The 17,613-nt window shown below is 42.4% G+C and overlaps 1 protein-coding gene across 3 annotated transcripts in view; it reads right to left on the reverse strand.

Moving 5' to 3' along the window:
* The window catches only part of LOC144608905 (transmembrane 6 superfamily member 1-like), a 48,547-nt gene that overhangs the window by 14,607 nt on the left and 16,327 nt on the right, over window positions 1-17,613 (reverse strand). The window contains exons 1-8 of one of the 3 annotated variants that reach the window (XM_078427142.1): window positions 16,959-16,999; window positions 12,079-12,185; window positions 11,859-11,956; window positions 9,579-9,682; window positions 7,084-7,166; window positions 6,323-6,441; window positions 5,538-5,642; window positions 1,601-1,693 (exon numbers count right to left, since the gene is read on the reverse strand). In XM_078427142.1, coding sequence (XP_078283268.1) covers window positions 1,601-1,693; window positions 5,538-5,642; window positions 6,323-6,441; window positions 7,084-7,166; window positions 9,579-9,682; window positions 11,859-11,879 — 525 coding nt within the window. In that variant the 5' untranslated portion in view covers window positions 11,880-11,956; window positions 12,079-12,185; window positions 16,959-16,999. Of the gene's footprint in view, window positions 1-1,600; window positions 1,694-5,537; window positions 5,643-6,322; window positions 6,442-7,083; window positions 7,167-9,578; window positions 9,683-11,858; window positions 11,957-12,078; window positions 12,186-14,552; window positions 15,176-16,958; window positions 17,000-17,613 lie in introns of those variants that run through there. The other 2 variants (XM_078427141.1, XM_078427143.1) reach the window with 2 other exon arrangements.

Here is a 17,613-nt window from a genome sequence, read left to right on the forward strand (position 1 = left end):
CTGCCTTCTCTCCATACCCCCTCACTCCGCTATCCTTAACAGCTCTATCTAGCTCTCTCTTGAATGCATTCAGAGAATTGGCCTCCACTGCCTTCTGAGGCAGAGAATTCCACAGATTTACAACTCTCTGACTGAAAAAGTTTTTCCTCATCTCCGTTCTAAATGGCCTACCCCTTATTCTTAAACTGTGGCCCCTTGTTCTGGACTCCCCCAACATTGGGAACATGTTTCCTGCCTCTAACGTGTCCAACCTCTTAATAATCTTATACGTTTCTTATATGTGCCCCTCTCATCCTTCTAAATTCCAGTGTATACAAGCCTAGCTGCTCCAGTCTTTCAACATATGACAGTCCCGCCATTCCGGGAATTAACCTAGTAAACCTACGCTGCACGCCCTCAATAGCAAGAATATCCTTCCTCAAATTTGGAGACCAAAACTGCACACAGTACTCCAGGTGCGGTCTCACTAGGGCCCTGTACAACTGCAGAAGGACCTCTTTGCTCCTATACTCAACTCCTCTTGTTATGAAGGCCAACATTCCATTGGCTTTCTTCACCGCCTGCTGTACCTGCATGCTTCCTTTCAGTGACTTATTTCTCTTAAATTGCTCAATGGTCTTTCCAAACAAGTACCTCTATCAGTTTCAGATGACGGCCCATCTGTTCTGTGGATCTCCTTGTTCCTCAGCATGAAACAGAGTCTTGAGAACCTTCAATTATCCCAGCATCCTGGGTCTTCAGGAGTCACCGAGTTCAACACTACCACTTGTTTGCGAGTGAAATGCCTTCTAATTCCAGCACTAAATGGTCTGGCTTTGATTTAAAGATGATGTCCTCTAGTACTCTTTCCCCCTTCAGAGAAAATAACTTCTCTTACCAACTCACTTTAAACAAAAACCTAGAATGTCTTAAACCTTCCAAATGCACTAACTTTCAACTAACGGGGTAGTTTACAAGAGCCACTTCACCTACTTGAAGTACCTTCAGCCCACTGAGTCCACGCCAACCATCAATCAACTGATCACACCAGTTTAGTCCAGCTTAGTTTAGTTTAGAGACACAGCGTGGAAACAGGCCCTTCGGCCCACCGAGTCTGTGCCGACCAGTGACCCCAATACAGCACTATCCTACACACCAGGGACAATTTTTTTTTTTTAAACCAAAGCCAATTAATCTACAAACCTGCTCGTCTGTGGAGTGTGGGAGGAAACTGGAGCATTCGGTGAAAACCCACGCAGGTCACGGGAATAACGTACAAACTCCGCACAGACAGCACCCGTAGTCAGGATCGAACCCGGGTCTCTGATGCTGTGAGGCAGCAACTCTACCGCTGCACCACCTGCACTGTGCAGATCTATATCATCCCACTTTGTAACCATTCCTTACACACTAGCGGCAATTTACAGAGGCCAATTTAAATCAACCCCACACATCTTTGGAGGGTGGGAGGAAACCGGAGCGCTCGAGAGAGAGAAGGCCCACGTGGTCACAGAGAGAATGTGCAAACTCTGCACAGACGTGATCCAAAGTCAGGATCCAATGCTAGTTCTGGAATTATAAGGCAGCAGCAACTCATATAATGAGACAGGCATGGAGTTACCTGTATCTTTGGATAGGCCGCAGGGTCTCTCAGGTACGGCTCTTGCTGTTGCACGTATTGCCGACACACCTTGGCAGGACAGTCTAAAGCCACCTAGGATCAACAAGAAACATTTAGCACATGAATTGAACTGACTGGTTGCCTTCTGTCCTGGTACAGCAACTCCAGTAAATAGAAATGCTAGAGGCTGCTGAGAGTGGTGGACACTGTGCCATCCATCTCACCCACCATGGAAAGCATCTACATCAGGTCACACCAGGAAGCAGAGGGAGAACGTTTCATGGAGATGTGTAGGGCAAGTTGTTTTAATACAGAATTTAAGGGGCCTAGAAAGTTTTGCCAGGGTGGTGGTGGAAGCAGATACAATCGTGGTGTTTAAGAGGCTTTTGAATAGGCATATGGAAGTGCAGGGAATAGAGGGATATGGATCATGTGCAGGCAGATGGGATTAGTTTAACCTGGCCCTCTGGTCCTGGACTCTCCCACTACTGAGTTTAGAAGGACGAGGGGGGACCTCATTGCAACTTAACGAATAATGAGAGGCCTGGATAGAGTGAATGTAGAGATGATGTTTCCATTACAGGGAGAGTCTAGGACCAGAGGCCATAGGCTCAGAATAAAAGGACATACCTACAGAAAGATGAGGAGGAATTTCTTTAGTCAGAGTGTGGTGAACCTATGGAATACATTCCCACGTCATTGGGTTTTGTTTTTGTTTTGGTTAACAAAGGTTATTTCTGATTTTTTATTGATACAGCTTTGACAATTCAATGCATAAACACATTAGTGCTGATAGATATCCCACCACTCCCCACCCACAATACCATTCAGAGGGTATACAACTTAAGATATGCAAGGAAAATAAGTAAATAAGTAAACATAAACATGAGCATAAAAAAAGACAAAGTTTAAAAAAAAATCAAAGATAGATAGATAGATAGATAGATAGATAGATAGATAGATAGATAGATAGATAGATAGATAGATAGATAGATAGATAGATAGATAGATAGATAGATAGATAGATAGATAGATAGATAGATAGATAAATAAATAAAAAATAAAAAATAAATAATTTTTTTTAAATAAATAAATAAATAGATAGATAAATAAATAAATAAATAAATAAATAAATAAATAAATAGATATACAAATAGAGAAAGAAAAAAAATTGAGATAAATTGTTAGAGGTTTAAAGCAGTACACCATATTATCTAGGGCACTAACGCATAAAAACAGAGAAGAGGGAAGCAGAAAAATCGGAATGTTAAGACATATCAGGGACCATTCTAATACTTCAATTCCACTCTTAATTACATACGCACATATCAAAGACTCTACTCAACCATAAAATTATCAGTCTAAAGCATCAATACAACTAAGAAAAGGTTGCCATATCAATGTAAACTTGTCAGCTGATTCCCTAACAGAATACCTAATCTTCTCCAATTTAATAAAATACAACATATCTCTAATCCACTGTGCAAATGTTGGAGGGTTACAATCTTTCCATCTGATCAAGATTTGTCGTCTGGCCACCAGTGTGGCAAAAGACAAAAGATTTAGTTTAATGCAAGTTTCTGTGTTGCCACGCCGAATAAAGCAAGGGGACCTGATGGTTCTAAGGATTCATTAGTAGTTTGGGAGAGCATATCGAATATTAATTGCCAAAAATGAGATAACTTAGGACAATCCCAAAACATATGAATGAAAGTGGCTTGGTTCTGCCTGCAGCGGTCACACGTGGAGTCTATATTGGGTGTGAATTTGGCGAGCTTAGCCTTGGTCCAGTGCAGTCGGTGGAAAATCTTAAACTGCATAACAGTATGCTTCATGCATATGGAAAATGTGTGTATACCCCCAATCATCTTTGACCAGATGGAATCTGAAAATGTCATACCCAGATCCCCTTCCCACAGCTCCTTTAGGGAGTTAAGACTTGTCATGTTTTCTCTCATTAATAAAGAATATATGTCACCTAATTTTCCCTTTCTGGATGATGTGATGTCATTGATTGAGTCTAGGAGTGTGTCTGAGGGCTGTGAAGGGAACTGAGTGATATTAGAAGATGTGAAGCTGCGGATTTGCATATACCTAAAGAAGTGTGACCTCGAGATATTGAATTTCCGAACAATCTGCGCAAAAGATGCAAACAAACCATTTATAAACATGTCTTTAAATGAACAGACCCCATGATTGAGCCAAGCACTGAATGAAGCATCTGTCGAAGGTGGCAGGAATGCATGGTTCGTTACAATAGGAGCGAGTATTGAGAATTTACAGATATCAAAGGATTGTCTGAATTGCTTCCATATTTTTAAAGAATTAATAACAACTGGGTTAGAAGTGTATTTGGTAATAGGCTCTGGATACGGCAGACCTGAACATAATAAGGCAAATAATGAGGTGTTCTTACAAGAGTCTGTCTCCAGAATTAGCCAGTCAGGTACAGTGGTTAACACATTTCTTTCCATCCAATAAGAAATACTTTTAATATTTGCTGCCCAATAATAGAACTGAAAGTTTGGCAGTGCAAGCCCGTCCTGCTAATGAGGTCTCTGTAGTACAGCTTTGCATATACGTGGATTATTTTTATTCCAAATAAAGGAAGAAAGCTATCCATCCAGAGAAATGAAGAACGTTTTAGTTAAGAAAACTGGTATACACTGAAACATATAAAGAAGCTTAGGCAATCTGTTCATTTTTATAGTGTTAATCCTACCTGTCAGAGATAGAAGTAGCAGATCCCAATGGTCAATATCCTCTTTAATAGAGGACAGGAGAGGGGGAAAATTTGCTGAGAAAAGGTCATTAAATTTATGTGTGACCCAGATACCAAGATATTTTATTTTGTCCATACACACTTTAAACGGGACCGTATTAAGATACCAAGATATTTTTAAGGTGGAGATTGACAGATTCTTGATTAGTAACGGCTGTCAGGGGTTATGGGTAGAAGGAGAATGGGACAGATAGATCAGCCACGATTGAATGGCGGTGTAGACTTAATAATACATTTTTTTTATTTATTTTATTTATATAGCGCTTTTCATATACTCAAAGACACTTTACAGAGATTTTGAGAACATAGGGAAATTAATAAATAGATAAATAAGTAAATAAATAAATGAACAGAGAAAGGAGACAGTAGGTGAGGTGACCTTCAGTGGTTGAAGGCAGTACTGAACAGGTGAGACTTCAGCGATGTTTTGAATGTGGTGAGTGTGGGGGAGTCTCTAACGGTTTGGGGTAGTGAGTTCCATAGGGTGGGAGCAGCGATGGAGAAAGCCCTGTCCCCCCAGGATCTGAGTTTAGTCCGGATGTGGGGGGATAGGAGATTGGCAGCGGCAGAGCGGAGGGTGCAGGTGGGAGTGTGCCTGTGGAGGAGGTCGGTCAGGTAGGATGGGGCCAGGTTATGGAGGGCTTTGTAGGTTATGAGGAGGATTTTGTACTGGATTCTCTGGGGGATGGGGAGCCAGTGGAGTTTATAAAGGACGGGCAGACTTGATGGGCAGAATGATCTAATTCTGCTCCTAGAATTCATGGATTTATACTGGTAACATCCTCTCCATATCCACTCTATCTACGCCTATAGAAACCATTACAGAACCCACTAAACCACAGTGGAGGAGAGTGATTGTCAAATCAAAGAGACTGTTTATAAAGTAATTGGTTGGACCCGCAGCAATTGATTAAGTTAACACAAAGCTGAAAGCTGCTCAACCTTATAACGTTGACCTCACATTATATTGTATAAGAAAATGACTGCAGATGCTGGTACAAATCGAAGGTATTTATTCACAAAATGCTGGAGTAACTCAGCAGGTCAGGCAGCATCTCGGGAGAGAAGGAATGGGTGACGTTTCGGGTCGAGACCCTTCTTCAGACTGAAGATTGTGGTAGTGTGGAGATTAAGGAATAAAGATGCTTTCCTTACCAATCCTCTGAAGATACTGAAGCTGGTGGCGAAGATGAGTGATATGGCCAACGCCAGGTCCAGTGGTCTCTGCAACAGGCTCCTCTTTTGGACAATCTCAATCGCCTGAAATGTTGGAAACCAAGTTTTATTTCAAACAGTTCACTGCAAGATTTAAAGCTTAAGATCACTAGTGATAATCAACCAAAGTGGCCTAGTGGTAGCGTTGCTGCCTCACAGCACCAAAGACCAGGGTTCCATCATGACTTCGGGTGCGATCTGTGTGGAGTTTGCACGCTCTCCCTGTGACCATGTTGGTTTTCTCCGGGTGCGCTGGAAAAGCTTTGCGAGGAGTGGAATTAACCAAAACCAAAGCTGTTGAATATTTGAAATATTGCTCGTCTTTGGGATGTGGGAGGAAACCAGAGCACCCAGAGAAAACCCTTGTGGTCACTGGGAGAACGCACACTGCGGGGCTAGCTTCAAGTATTTTAAAGAGATTTAATTATTTGTAAGGATTAGAAATCTTCTGCCATGAATTCTGCACAAGGTGAGACTGGATTCAGAGACCGGTGAACATTGAGCAGCTAAATGGAAATTTTAGGTCATGCATTTTTAATAATAGTTTATAAACATTAATCCGGCCACCCCATTTTCTTTAACGTCTTTTTTTCCACCTCCATTGAAAATGTTGACTGGATTCCTCTTGGACTGAGTGGGTTTGCTTCTCAGCTCATTTAACCTTATTGCCTGCACCAAGGTTAATTGTACAAGAAGACACTCAATCACAGACTCGTGATACTAACCTTAGGTGTCGACTCGTTCGGTAAAGGCTGGTTGCAGATCTGAACAACAGCCCACATTGGAAGAACAAAGTAGGGGATGACCAGGAGACTGGCAGGGCCAACTTTGGTGCCATACTTTCCTATCAAAGCAAAGATTCAGAACTAAGTTTTAGATTAGATATATAGTGTGGAAGCAGGCCCCTCGGCCCACACGTCACCCATTCACACTAGTTCTATATTAACCCATTTTCTCATCCACTCCCTGTACACCAGGGGCAATTTACAAAGGGCCAATTAACCTACAAACCTGCACGTCTATGGGATGTGGCAGGAAACAGGGGCACCCAGAGGAAACCCACGTTGTCACAAGGAGAAGTGCAAACTCTGCACCACAGCGCCTGAGGTCAGGATTGAACCTGGGACCTTGGCACTGTGAGAGATCATGCCGGTGTGTCACTGTGCTGCCCTAGTTGTGTGGCTTTCAACCTACTACTAAAAGTATGAAATAATAGGGGCACACTTGCTTCTCCCTTCTTCCTTGTCCACATTCTAGCCTTCGAACTTCTGGATCACATTCACTTTAAATTCTTTATTTCATACAAATATTTCTCTGTTACCCACAGTTCAAACCCCATAAAATAATTGGATAGAGAGAATGAGTAGGAAAGATAAGGAGATAGTCACACATTAATTTAATCCAGAATAACTCAAAGAAATAGCAAAAGAAAACTCATGCAAGTTCAAATGCAGGGTGCAGAGACCTGTGAAAAGTTTGTTCCTACCAACAAGGTTTCCAAAGACGAATACAACAGTGCTCATCAGAATCGATCCAACCCAGTATAAGCCAATAGTCCTGTAACTCTGCCTGCAAAACAAAGCAGCACTCTCATACGCAGTCCAGGCGAACTAATCTCTTCAGCCAGAGGGTGGTGAATCTGTGGAATTCATTGCCACAGATGGCTGTGGATGCCGTTAATGGATATTTTTAAGTTGGAGATTGATAGGATTTTAATTAGTAACGGAGTTGAGTTATGAGTAGGCAGGAGAATGGGATTGAGAGGGAAAGATAGATCAGCCACGATTGAATGGGCCGAATGGTCTAATTCTGCTCCTAGAACTTATGATCCTATGAACATCACAAAGCAGAACATGTAAAAAATTATTGAACAAGTAAGACTTCCTTAGCAAACATCCACAAAGATATAACAGAACATTTCCAGTGAAAGCAATTCCTCACTTCCTTAAAATAGAACTTTAGTAATAGTCACGTTTGTTATGGTGCTTATTTGTTTTAATAGAGGTTGCATTCATAGAACACTTTGCATTGCAGTCTTGGCCCCTGGGTGCCTCTTGCTCCTCTTCCATGGCTACTTTTGCTCTCCTGAAGGTCTTAAATCATGCTGGGGTTCCCATTTCTGCAAACCTCTCGTGTCCAAGCTTTATCATGTGTGTATGGACCCAGCTGCTGGAGAAGGTAGTTGAGGTGGGTACTATCACAACGTTTAAAAAACATTTGGACAGGTGACATTTGATCAGCCATGATCATAATGAATGGCGGTGCTGGCTCGAAAGGCCGAATGGCCTACTCCTGCACCTATTTTCTATGTTACATGGATAGGATAGGTTTAGAGGAATGTGGGTCAAACGCAGGCAGGTGGGACTAGTATAGATGGGGGATCGTTGCTAGTGTGGGCAAGTTGGGCCGAGGGGCCTGTTTCTACGCTGTAAGGCTCTATGTGTAAGAAGGAACTGCAGATGCAGATAGACACAAAAAGCTGGAGTAACTCAATGGGGCAGACAGCATCTCTGGAGAAAAGAATGGGTGATGTTTCGGGTCGAGACCCTATGACTCTTCCAAGAACACTTCAAACTAACACTTTTCCAGGAAACACTGATATTGCATAAATGACAAGGAAAGATATTGACAGAAGCTGTTCATTGCTTTAAATCATGTCAAATTGTAAACAGTCTAGTTTACTTTGTGCTGCAATTTTAATGAAAATGCCACAGGCTTTAAATAAGAGCATGCAACTGAACCAAAAGTAGCCTGAATGAAATGACACTGTGTGAAGGTTCCCTTGCCCCATGATCTACCACGTTATCACCAGACACTGCAAACATTCGATTCGTAGAACAAGAAGCAATTCAACAAGATAAACCTCAAAGGTTACATTTAAAGAAATGTAGAGGTAACAAGCCTTTCTTTTTGTCTCAGAAGCAAGGAATTAGAAAGACGATGAGGTGTGAGTTAAAATAAACCGAGTACAGATAACTAATTAAAGTAGATCAAATTTCGTTTTTTTAGTTTTGTTTTAGAGACATAGTGCGGAAACAGGCCCACCGAGTCCATATCGACCAGCGATCCCCGCACATTAACAGAAGCCGACACACACTGGGGACAATTTACACTCATACCAAGTATACAAACCCAAGCCAATTAGTCTACAAACCTGTACGTCTTTGGAGTGTGGGAGGAAATGGAAGATCTCGAAGAAAACCCACGCAGGTCACGGAGAGAACGTACAAATTCTGTACTGACAGAACCCATAGTCGGGATCGATCCTGGGTCTCCGGCGCTGTGATGCAACAACTCTACCGCTGCGCCCCTCCTCCCCTTCTAAACTAAAACACTTAATCTGGTGAATTTCCTCTGCACTCTCTCCAGCACTATCACATCCTTCCTATCGTCTGGTGACAAAAACTACATGCAGTACTCTAGCTGAGGTCTGACCAATGTTTTATCTGAAGAAGGGTCTTGACCCAAAACCTCACCCATTCTCTTTCTCCAGAGATGCTGCCTGACCTGGAGAGTTACTCCAGTACTTTGTGCCTGGCTTCAATGGTTTACAAAGTTGGACGTAAACTCCCCTCCCTTGGATTCAATGCCTGGATAGAGTGAATGTGGAGAGGATATTTCCACTAGTCCATAGCCTCAGAATTAAAGGATGTTCCTTTAGAACGGAGATGAGGAGGAATTTCTTTAGTCAGAGGGTGGTGAATCAGTGGGACTCATTGCCACAGACGGCTGTGGAGACCGTCAAAGGGTATTTTTAAGGCGGAGATTCTTGAATAGTAACGGTATTAGGGGTTATGGGAGAACACAGGTGAATGGGGTTGAGAGGGAAAGATAGCTCAACCATGATTGAATGGCAGAGTAGACGTAACGGGCCGAATGGCCTAATTCTACTCCTAGAATTTATGAACTTATAAACTCTTTTTGTAAATCGTCCCTAGTGTGTTGGATAGTGTTAATGTATGGGGTGTTCATGCAACTTACTCCCAGGCAATCGCTGCAACCATCAAGAGATACATCAGGTAGTGTGCTGAACCATCCCAGTAGCAAATCATGTGGCCATGGCCAGTGTTCAGGTAAGGTTCACCCTGTACAATAAAAACAAAAGGGCAATGATTCTTGATTAGTACAGATGTCAGGGGTTATGGGGAGAAAGCAGGAGAATGCTGAGGGAAAGATCAGCCATGATTGAATGGCGGAGTAGACTTGATTGGCCGAATGGCCTAATGCTGCTCCTATCACATGAACAATGGCAGCATTTACACACGCCCACAACATTTAGCACTAGATTTTACTGCAAGCCCTACTAATGCATGTTTCATATTCAGCGGCATCACATATTCAAGGCAAGATCATAACTTTAAATCTATTCTTCCTGTAAGAATTCAGCTTACTAATTATGAAGTGTCCAAAAGATGCCTGGTCCTTGTCCAAAGAAGTTTATTTGATTATATGGGAATTAGACGTCCAGCATTGGTTTATGACACCATAAATAACGTCACAGGGAATTTTGTAATGGGTGTTCACTAACTAACTTTGCTTTGAACCAGGTGAAACGTGGGTTATTCCACATTTACGAGCACTACATTTTGCTTACAACTTATGTTGGTACCATGATGAAAATTAGACCAGATAAAAAAATTATAGGGACCAAGGGTGGGTGAAGGAGATAAGACACAAAGTGCTGGAGTAACTCAATGGGTCAGACAGCATCTCTGGAGAAAAGGAGTAGGTGACGTTTCACAGAGTGCTGGAGTAACTCAGTGGGTCAGGCCCCATCTCCACAAGGAATAGGTGACGTTTTGGGTCGGAACCCTTCTTCAGACAGGTTTCGAACCCTTCTTCAAGGAGAATTTGGAACCTGTAATTTCAGAATAGATTTCCATCAGCTGAAAAGATTTATGAGGCATGAAATAAAATCTGTGAATTGTGCACATTGCAATACCTTCACAGGAACATTTCATTCAAGATGCCCACAGACTCGTGAACTGGAAGAGTAATCATGTGTTTACTAAACTCTGCTGTAATATTCCATAAAAAGACTGATTGGAAAAGGACTAGCATATCTAAAATGAATGCCACAGTCTCAGTGCATCCTCAAACCTCACAACAAGCTGTACAAACTTTAAAGTGAACTTGGTGTTTCAAAATAAAAGGTAGGTTTTCCAGATGGTATATTTAAACCATCTTCAAACTCCTGCTCCCAATATAATTTTCATTTTATCAATAAGCTTTGTGTCATCAATAAATAATAACAATGTTGACTTGAAGTTATTGTTCACTTTACTTTGTGCAACTTCATGAACGCCAAGCATAGCTGTCAAAATACTCATGAAGATAACAGACTAATCTCATTTGACTGTGGGATGAACACCAAATAATTGGAGGGTTAATTCATTGTATGCATCTCCTATAAAACATGAAGGTAGACACAAAATGCTGGAGTAACTCAGCGGGTCAGGTCAGGCAGCTACTCGGGAGAGAAGGAATGGGTGACCCTTCGGGTCTCAACCCGAAATATCACCCATTCCTTCTCTCCCGAGATGCTGTCTGACCTGACCCGCTGAGTTACTCCAGCACTTTGTATCTACCTTCGATTTCTAACCAGCATCTGTAGTTGTTTTCCTCTGAAATATGCTCCATTAAGACTCATATGAAAACTGCCTTCCTAATCTCAACCTTGAACTTTGTACTAATGTTCTCTCACAAGATTAGATTGAAAATGTGGTGCAGAACTTTCATTATTGCCATTTGAGTGGGTTGAAAACACAATGCAAAATTGCTACTGAGATTAATTACAGTATCATCTATTTCGATAGCAAACAATCTAGTTCACAAAGGCAACTCCCAAGTAGTCTTTATTCAACGAAGAAGGTTTCACTTGCTGTGTATTATTATTTCAAAGTTTAAATTCATACATGCAAATTCCAGCAACTGATTATGCAAGTGAAGTGTGTTCCACAGTATGTAGTATTGTAGATAGACACAAAAAGCTGGAGTAATTCAGCGGGACAGGCAGCATCTCTGGCGAGAAGGAATGGGTGACGTCTCGGGTCGAGACCCTTCTTCAGACCCGTCTCGACACAAAACATCACCCATTTCCTTCTCTCCAGAGATGCTGCCTGTCCCACCGAGTTACTCCAGCTTTTGGTGTCTATCTTCGGTTGAAACCAGCATCTGCAGTTCCTTCCTACACATTATTGTAGTATTGATCTATGTTCTACAGTGATCACTTGCTGAAGATTACACACTATATCTGCTTACCTCTTTAAGGTAGTGGGTCATAAACCCATCAATGAGCCCATCCTGCTCAAGTCCAATAATAAGATCCACCACACTAGTAAATGCAAACACCGTGAAAACTATCAGGAAGAAAATAGTACACAGTTATTTTGGGATCTATGTCAGATTTTCCAAAACATAAATTGCGCAGATGGGTTGTATTTTCACACGGGCATGTTTAGCATTGTCATGTTTTACTCACTGTAGAATAAATGATCCTTTGGAGGTTTTTTTTTCACCAGGAAAATTGCCACTATTGCAACAGAAATCTGGATCAACAATGCAACACTAAGGATTGTCCATGGGTTGCTAAAATGAAAATAAAATTCACAATTTAAAAAAAGTTGTTTTATTTTTACTACATATCATATAGCAAAACTCTTAAAGGAAGAAAACACGCAATTAAGATGTGACACTAAAATACATAAAGAATTGTACGAAGAAAGTTCAACTAATAAAATAAGTAAAAGAGGCTGCATCACAGAGGGATGGGAAGTTGAAGCAGAGGTGCATTGAGAGAGGATTCCAGTTCTTAAAGCTCGGACAGCTGAATGAAAGCCATCAATTGTACAATTAAAGATTGGTAGCAAGAGTAACAACCAGGTTGGAGGGATATGGACCAAGAGCAGGCAGGTGGGGCTAGTGTAGCTGGGACATGTTGGTCGGTGTAGGCAAGTTGGGCCGAAGGGCCTGTTTCCACACTGTATTACTCTCTGACTCTCTGACTCTATAACAGTAGATCAAGATGCCCCACCTTAGCTAGTCCCATTTGTCCACGTTTACCCCCTATATCTCAACCTTTTATGTGTTAGATAGTTTTTGGAAATCTAATTTGCTCTGTGTGGAATATCCCCTCCAATTACCTGCCCCAAATGTCTTTTAAATGTTGGCATCGTTCCTGCCTCAATTCCCTCCTTTGGCAACTCGTTCCATATACCCAGAAGACTGACACAGAAATCATTTTGTTGTGTTCACCAAAATTAGGCTAGAGGAAAATGTAGTAACAAAGTAAATGCTTACAAGAATTAGCAGCACACGATGATTGGTTGAATCCCTAAAAATAAACTCATTGAGATACTCCAGCATTTTGTGTTTTAGCTCAAGACACCAGCATCTGTAGTTCCTTATGTTTCCATCATAGGAAGGTTACAGTGCAGAATGAGGTCATTCAGCCTTTTGGTCAATCCAACTGCCTACCCCTCTCTTCCCTCCCCAACCCCCCCCCCCCCCCCCCCCCCCCCGGGTCTCGACCCGAAATATCACCTGTTTCTTTTCTCCAGAGATGCTGCCTGATCCTTTGTTCCTCCCTGTATACTTTTCAATAAATGATGCACATCAATCCCACCCCTTCCCCTCGGACCTCAGACCTCAGGTCTCTCTTGTAACAGCTTCTGAAGTTACAGGTCACAGAGGAGCTTGACCAAAGCACGCTGATCACAACCCTTCACTTGCTGTGTGACCAACCTGTCCAAAAATGAAACGGGATCATTCCAACGTGTGACATTTCAGACAAAAGTGGCTCCACACAAAGCAGACCCAAGCTCCAGTTCCGACAACTGTGACAATGTGCGAGGGGATACCCTACACAAGGCGAATTGGACGTTTAAAACTACCCAACACATAAAAGCTAACTTAGGTGGGACCAGAATTAAATTTAAACACAAATTATAAATACTTTTTACAATGGAGACACAGCCTCAGTTTACACATCGACTGGTAACGTTCCACAAAATCGTCGCAGGTTAAACAGAGCTCCACTTTACACTGGTAACACACCACCCACTTACTGAAGAAGGGTCTCGACCCCAAACGTCACCTATTCCTTTTCTCAAGAGATTCTGCCTGACCCGCTGAGTTACTCCAGCATTTTGTGTCGCTGTACATCTTCGGTGTGAACCGGCATCTGCAAGTCCTCTAACACCCATTTACTTTAATGGAGTTTCAACACAAATTCCTCAATCTTGCCCCACTTCAGTCTAGGACAGTCACTACATAAATACATACACATATACTGACACACATATAAACACACATACCTACATGCATATATACTTACACACACACATACCTACACACATACCTATGCACATACATACCTACCTACATACACACATACATACACACATACATACATGCACACATACATGCATACACACATATACCTACACACATACATACATACCTACATACATACACATATACATACATACACACATACATACACACATACATACCTACATACATACACACATACAAACATACACACATATACCTACACACATACATACACACATACATACACACATACATACATACACACACACATATACCTACACTCATACATACACACATACATATATACACACATACATACACACATACATACATACACACATACATACACATTTGATGCTGCCTGACCTGCTGAGTTACTCCAACATTTTGTGAATAAATCGATTTGTACCAGCATCTGCAGTTATTTTCTTATACATACACACATACATACATACACACATATACCTACACACATACATACACACATACACATACATACACACATATACCTACACACACACACATGCATACACACATACATACACACATATACCTACACACATACATACACACATATACCTACACACATACATACACACATATACCTACACACATACATACCTGCTGTAGGTGGACAACGCATTAAAGAGACAGGCCACTGGAATTGACACAAGGGATAACACAAAGGCCCTTGTAGCAGATGAAGCAGCCATATTTTGCAAAAAACGCCAATAAATTACAGTTTCTATATATTGTAGATACACGACTGTGGTCGAAAGCGGCCAGTTCCTTTTTTAAGCTCTTGCAGCGATTCCAGTGTCTGGGACTCCGGTGATTGTATTCTCTCTGCGCGTCTGGTCAAGGTTATCGCTCGTTCTCTCTCCAAACAGATCAGTAACTTCCCCCCTCGCTCTCTATCTCTCTCTCTGCCATCGACACCAAAGCAGCAAAACAATGACAGTAATAACAGTGGAGATTTTGTGCCTCGGGTTGTCGCTGCTCCTTTAGACTGAGCGCTGGTTGCTGCGGTTAATCACATTTGATCTGAGAAGTCAGGAGATTTCACATCCCCTTTGCACGTCAGCGAGCTGTATTGTCACTGACAGGGGCGGGTATCTATCTCTCTGTCCCTGTGTACGGAAGGGTCGGTGCGACTCTGATTTGCATGCACGGTGTGTCTTTTAACATTAAAAACGCTGCATGCACAGCCAACTTTGTAACCCGTGTTAACATAGGAAATGTGTGTGCGTTCACTCTGTGACCCAGGTATTTATTTATCCTGCAGCCTTCACCCCGCCCTTTAAGGACCTGCTTCCGTTTCATCGCCATGCAAAGCAACAAAATAAAAACTGGCAGGCGAGGGAAACCAAATACACAAATACTGGAAACTCGCAGCAGGTCAGGCATCATCTGTGGAAGGAGAAGCGGGGTTCGTGTTTCACGTGAATGGCGGGACTATCATATGTTGAAAGACTGGAGCGACTAGGCTTGTATACACTGGAATTTAGAAGGATGAGAGGGGATCTTATCGAAACATATAAGATTATTAAGGGGTTGGACACGTTAGAGGCAGGAAACATGTTCCCAATGTTGGGGGAGTCCAGAACAAGGGGCCAAAGTTTAAGAATAAGGGGTAGGCCATTTAGAACTGAGATGAGGAAAAACTTATTCAGTCAGAGAGTTGGTAAATCTGTGGAATTCTCTGCCTCAGAAGGCAGTGGAGGCCAATTTTCTGAATGCATTCAAGAGAGAACTAGATAGAGTTCTTAAGGATAGCGGAGTCAGGGGGTATGGGGATAAGGCAGGAACGGGGTACTGATTGAGAATGATCAGCCATGATCACATTGAATGGCGGTGCTGGCTCGAAGGGCCGAATGGCCTCCTCCTGCACCTATTGTCTATTGTTTCAGGTCCCGACCCGAAAGGTCACCTCTCCATATTCTCCAAAGATGCTTCCTGACCCGCTGAGTTACTCCAGCATTTTGCGTTTATCTTTGATATAAACAAGCACCTGCTGTTCCTTCTTTAATTAAGATTTCACGTTTCAGGTGGATGACCTAAAGGACAGATGAAGGACGTCGATTTAAAATGATGACTCATAGAAACATAGAAAATAGGTGCAGGAGTAGGCCATTCGGCTCCTCGAGCCAGCACCACCATTCAATGTGATCATGGCTGATCATTCTCAATCAGTACCCCGTTCCAGCTTTTTCCTCGTATCCCTTGATTCCTTTAGCCCTAAGAGCTAAATCTAAATGTACACCCTGGGAAGAAGGATCTGACTGTCTGCCCTATCTCTGCCTTTCATCATTTTATATACTTAATCCAAAAGCAGAAGTGGCCCATGTAAGATTATAGCAGATAAACACAAAGTGCTGGAGTAACTCAGCGGGGCAGGCAGCATCGCTGGAGAAAAGGAAGAGTGATGTTTCAGGTCGAGACCCTTCTTCAGACCTACCTCAGCATCTTATCTGTATTAACCTAACATCTCCTGGTCCCATTACCATCCAAATGTCCACGAACCTCTGTCTCAAATATGCAGTACTCAGTGACCGATCCTCCACTGATCTTCTGGGCAAGTAATATGATGCATGTGCAATATCTTGTAAGTTATAAAACTCTTAGTGAAATTGGATCAGTTTAGTTTAGTTTAGTTTAGTGATACAGTGCAGAAACAGGCCCTCTGGTCCACCGAGTCCATGCCGACCAATGATCCCCCTACACCACCCTACACACTAGGAACAATTTTACCAAATCCAATTAACCTACAAACCTGTACGTCTTTGGAGTGCGGGAGGAAACCGGAGCACCCGAAGAAAACCTACGCGGTCACTGGGAAAACGTACAAACTCCGTACAGACAGTAGTCAGGATAGAACCTGGCCTGTAATCAGGATAGAACCTGGATCCCTGGCGCTGTAAGGCAACAACTCTACCGCTGTGCCAGTCAGAAGGAAAAAATGACCATATTCAATGTGCTAAACCATCCTTGTTTCAGGAGTGCCCAAACTCACCACAGGGCACTTACCTTTGCCAGCTGTGGGCTGTGTGAGACTGACCCTGGCATCTGGTGGGCATCCCACAAGGTACACCCAGTGACTCTTGGGTGAGTTGGCCTCAAGTGTATCCTGTTGTTCCATCTTCAACTACCATTGACTGCTCACTGGCGTACAAAGGCTTTTTGACCGTCTTGGAAGATTCCTAATCATATGAGACATTGTTGTTTTAAAATATACTTTTAACAATTGCTATAAAATATAGTGCCCAGCTATGTGGTTACAGATTATGTTGGTGAACATTTCTCCCATTAGTCCACAGTGTCTCACAGATGGCCAGTTTTGTGCTGCCAGAACTATGGATGATCTAACTGGGGTGCTGAAGATGATTAAAGGATTTGAGACTTGCTCAAGGAGAGAGAAGGCATGGAGGGTCAACATGGATTTCCCTTTGACATAACCAGAGGACATGGGTTTAAGGTGTGGGGGGAAGATTTAATAGGAATCTGAGGGGTAATTTTTTTTATACAAAGGATGTTGGGGGCTTGCAGTGAGCTGCCGGAGGAGGCATTTGAGGCAGGTACTATCACAATGTTTAAGAAACATTTGTTAAGGTAAATGGAGAGGATATGGTTAGAGGGATATGGACCAAATGCAGGCAGGTGGGACTAGTGTAGATGGGGCTTG

This window comes from Rhinoraja longicauda, chromosome 33 (genome assembly GCF_053455715.1).
Source record: "Rhinoraja longicauda isolate Sanriku21f chromosome 33, sRhiLon1.1, whole genome shotgun sequence".
Classification (NCBI taxonomy): Eukaryota; Metazoa; Chordata; class Chondrichthyes; order Rajiformes; family Arhynchobatidae; genus Rhinoraja; species Rhinoraja longicauda.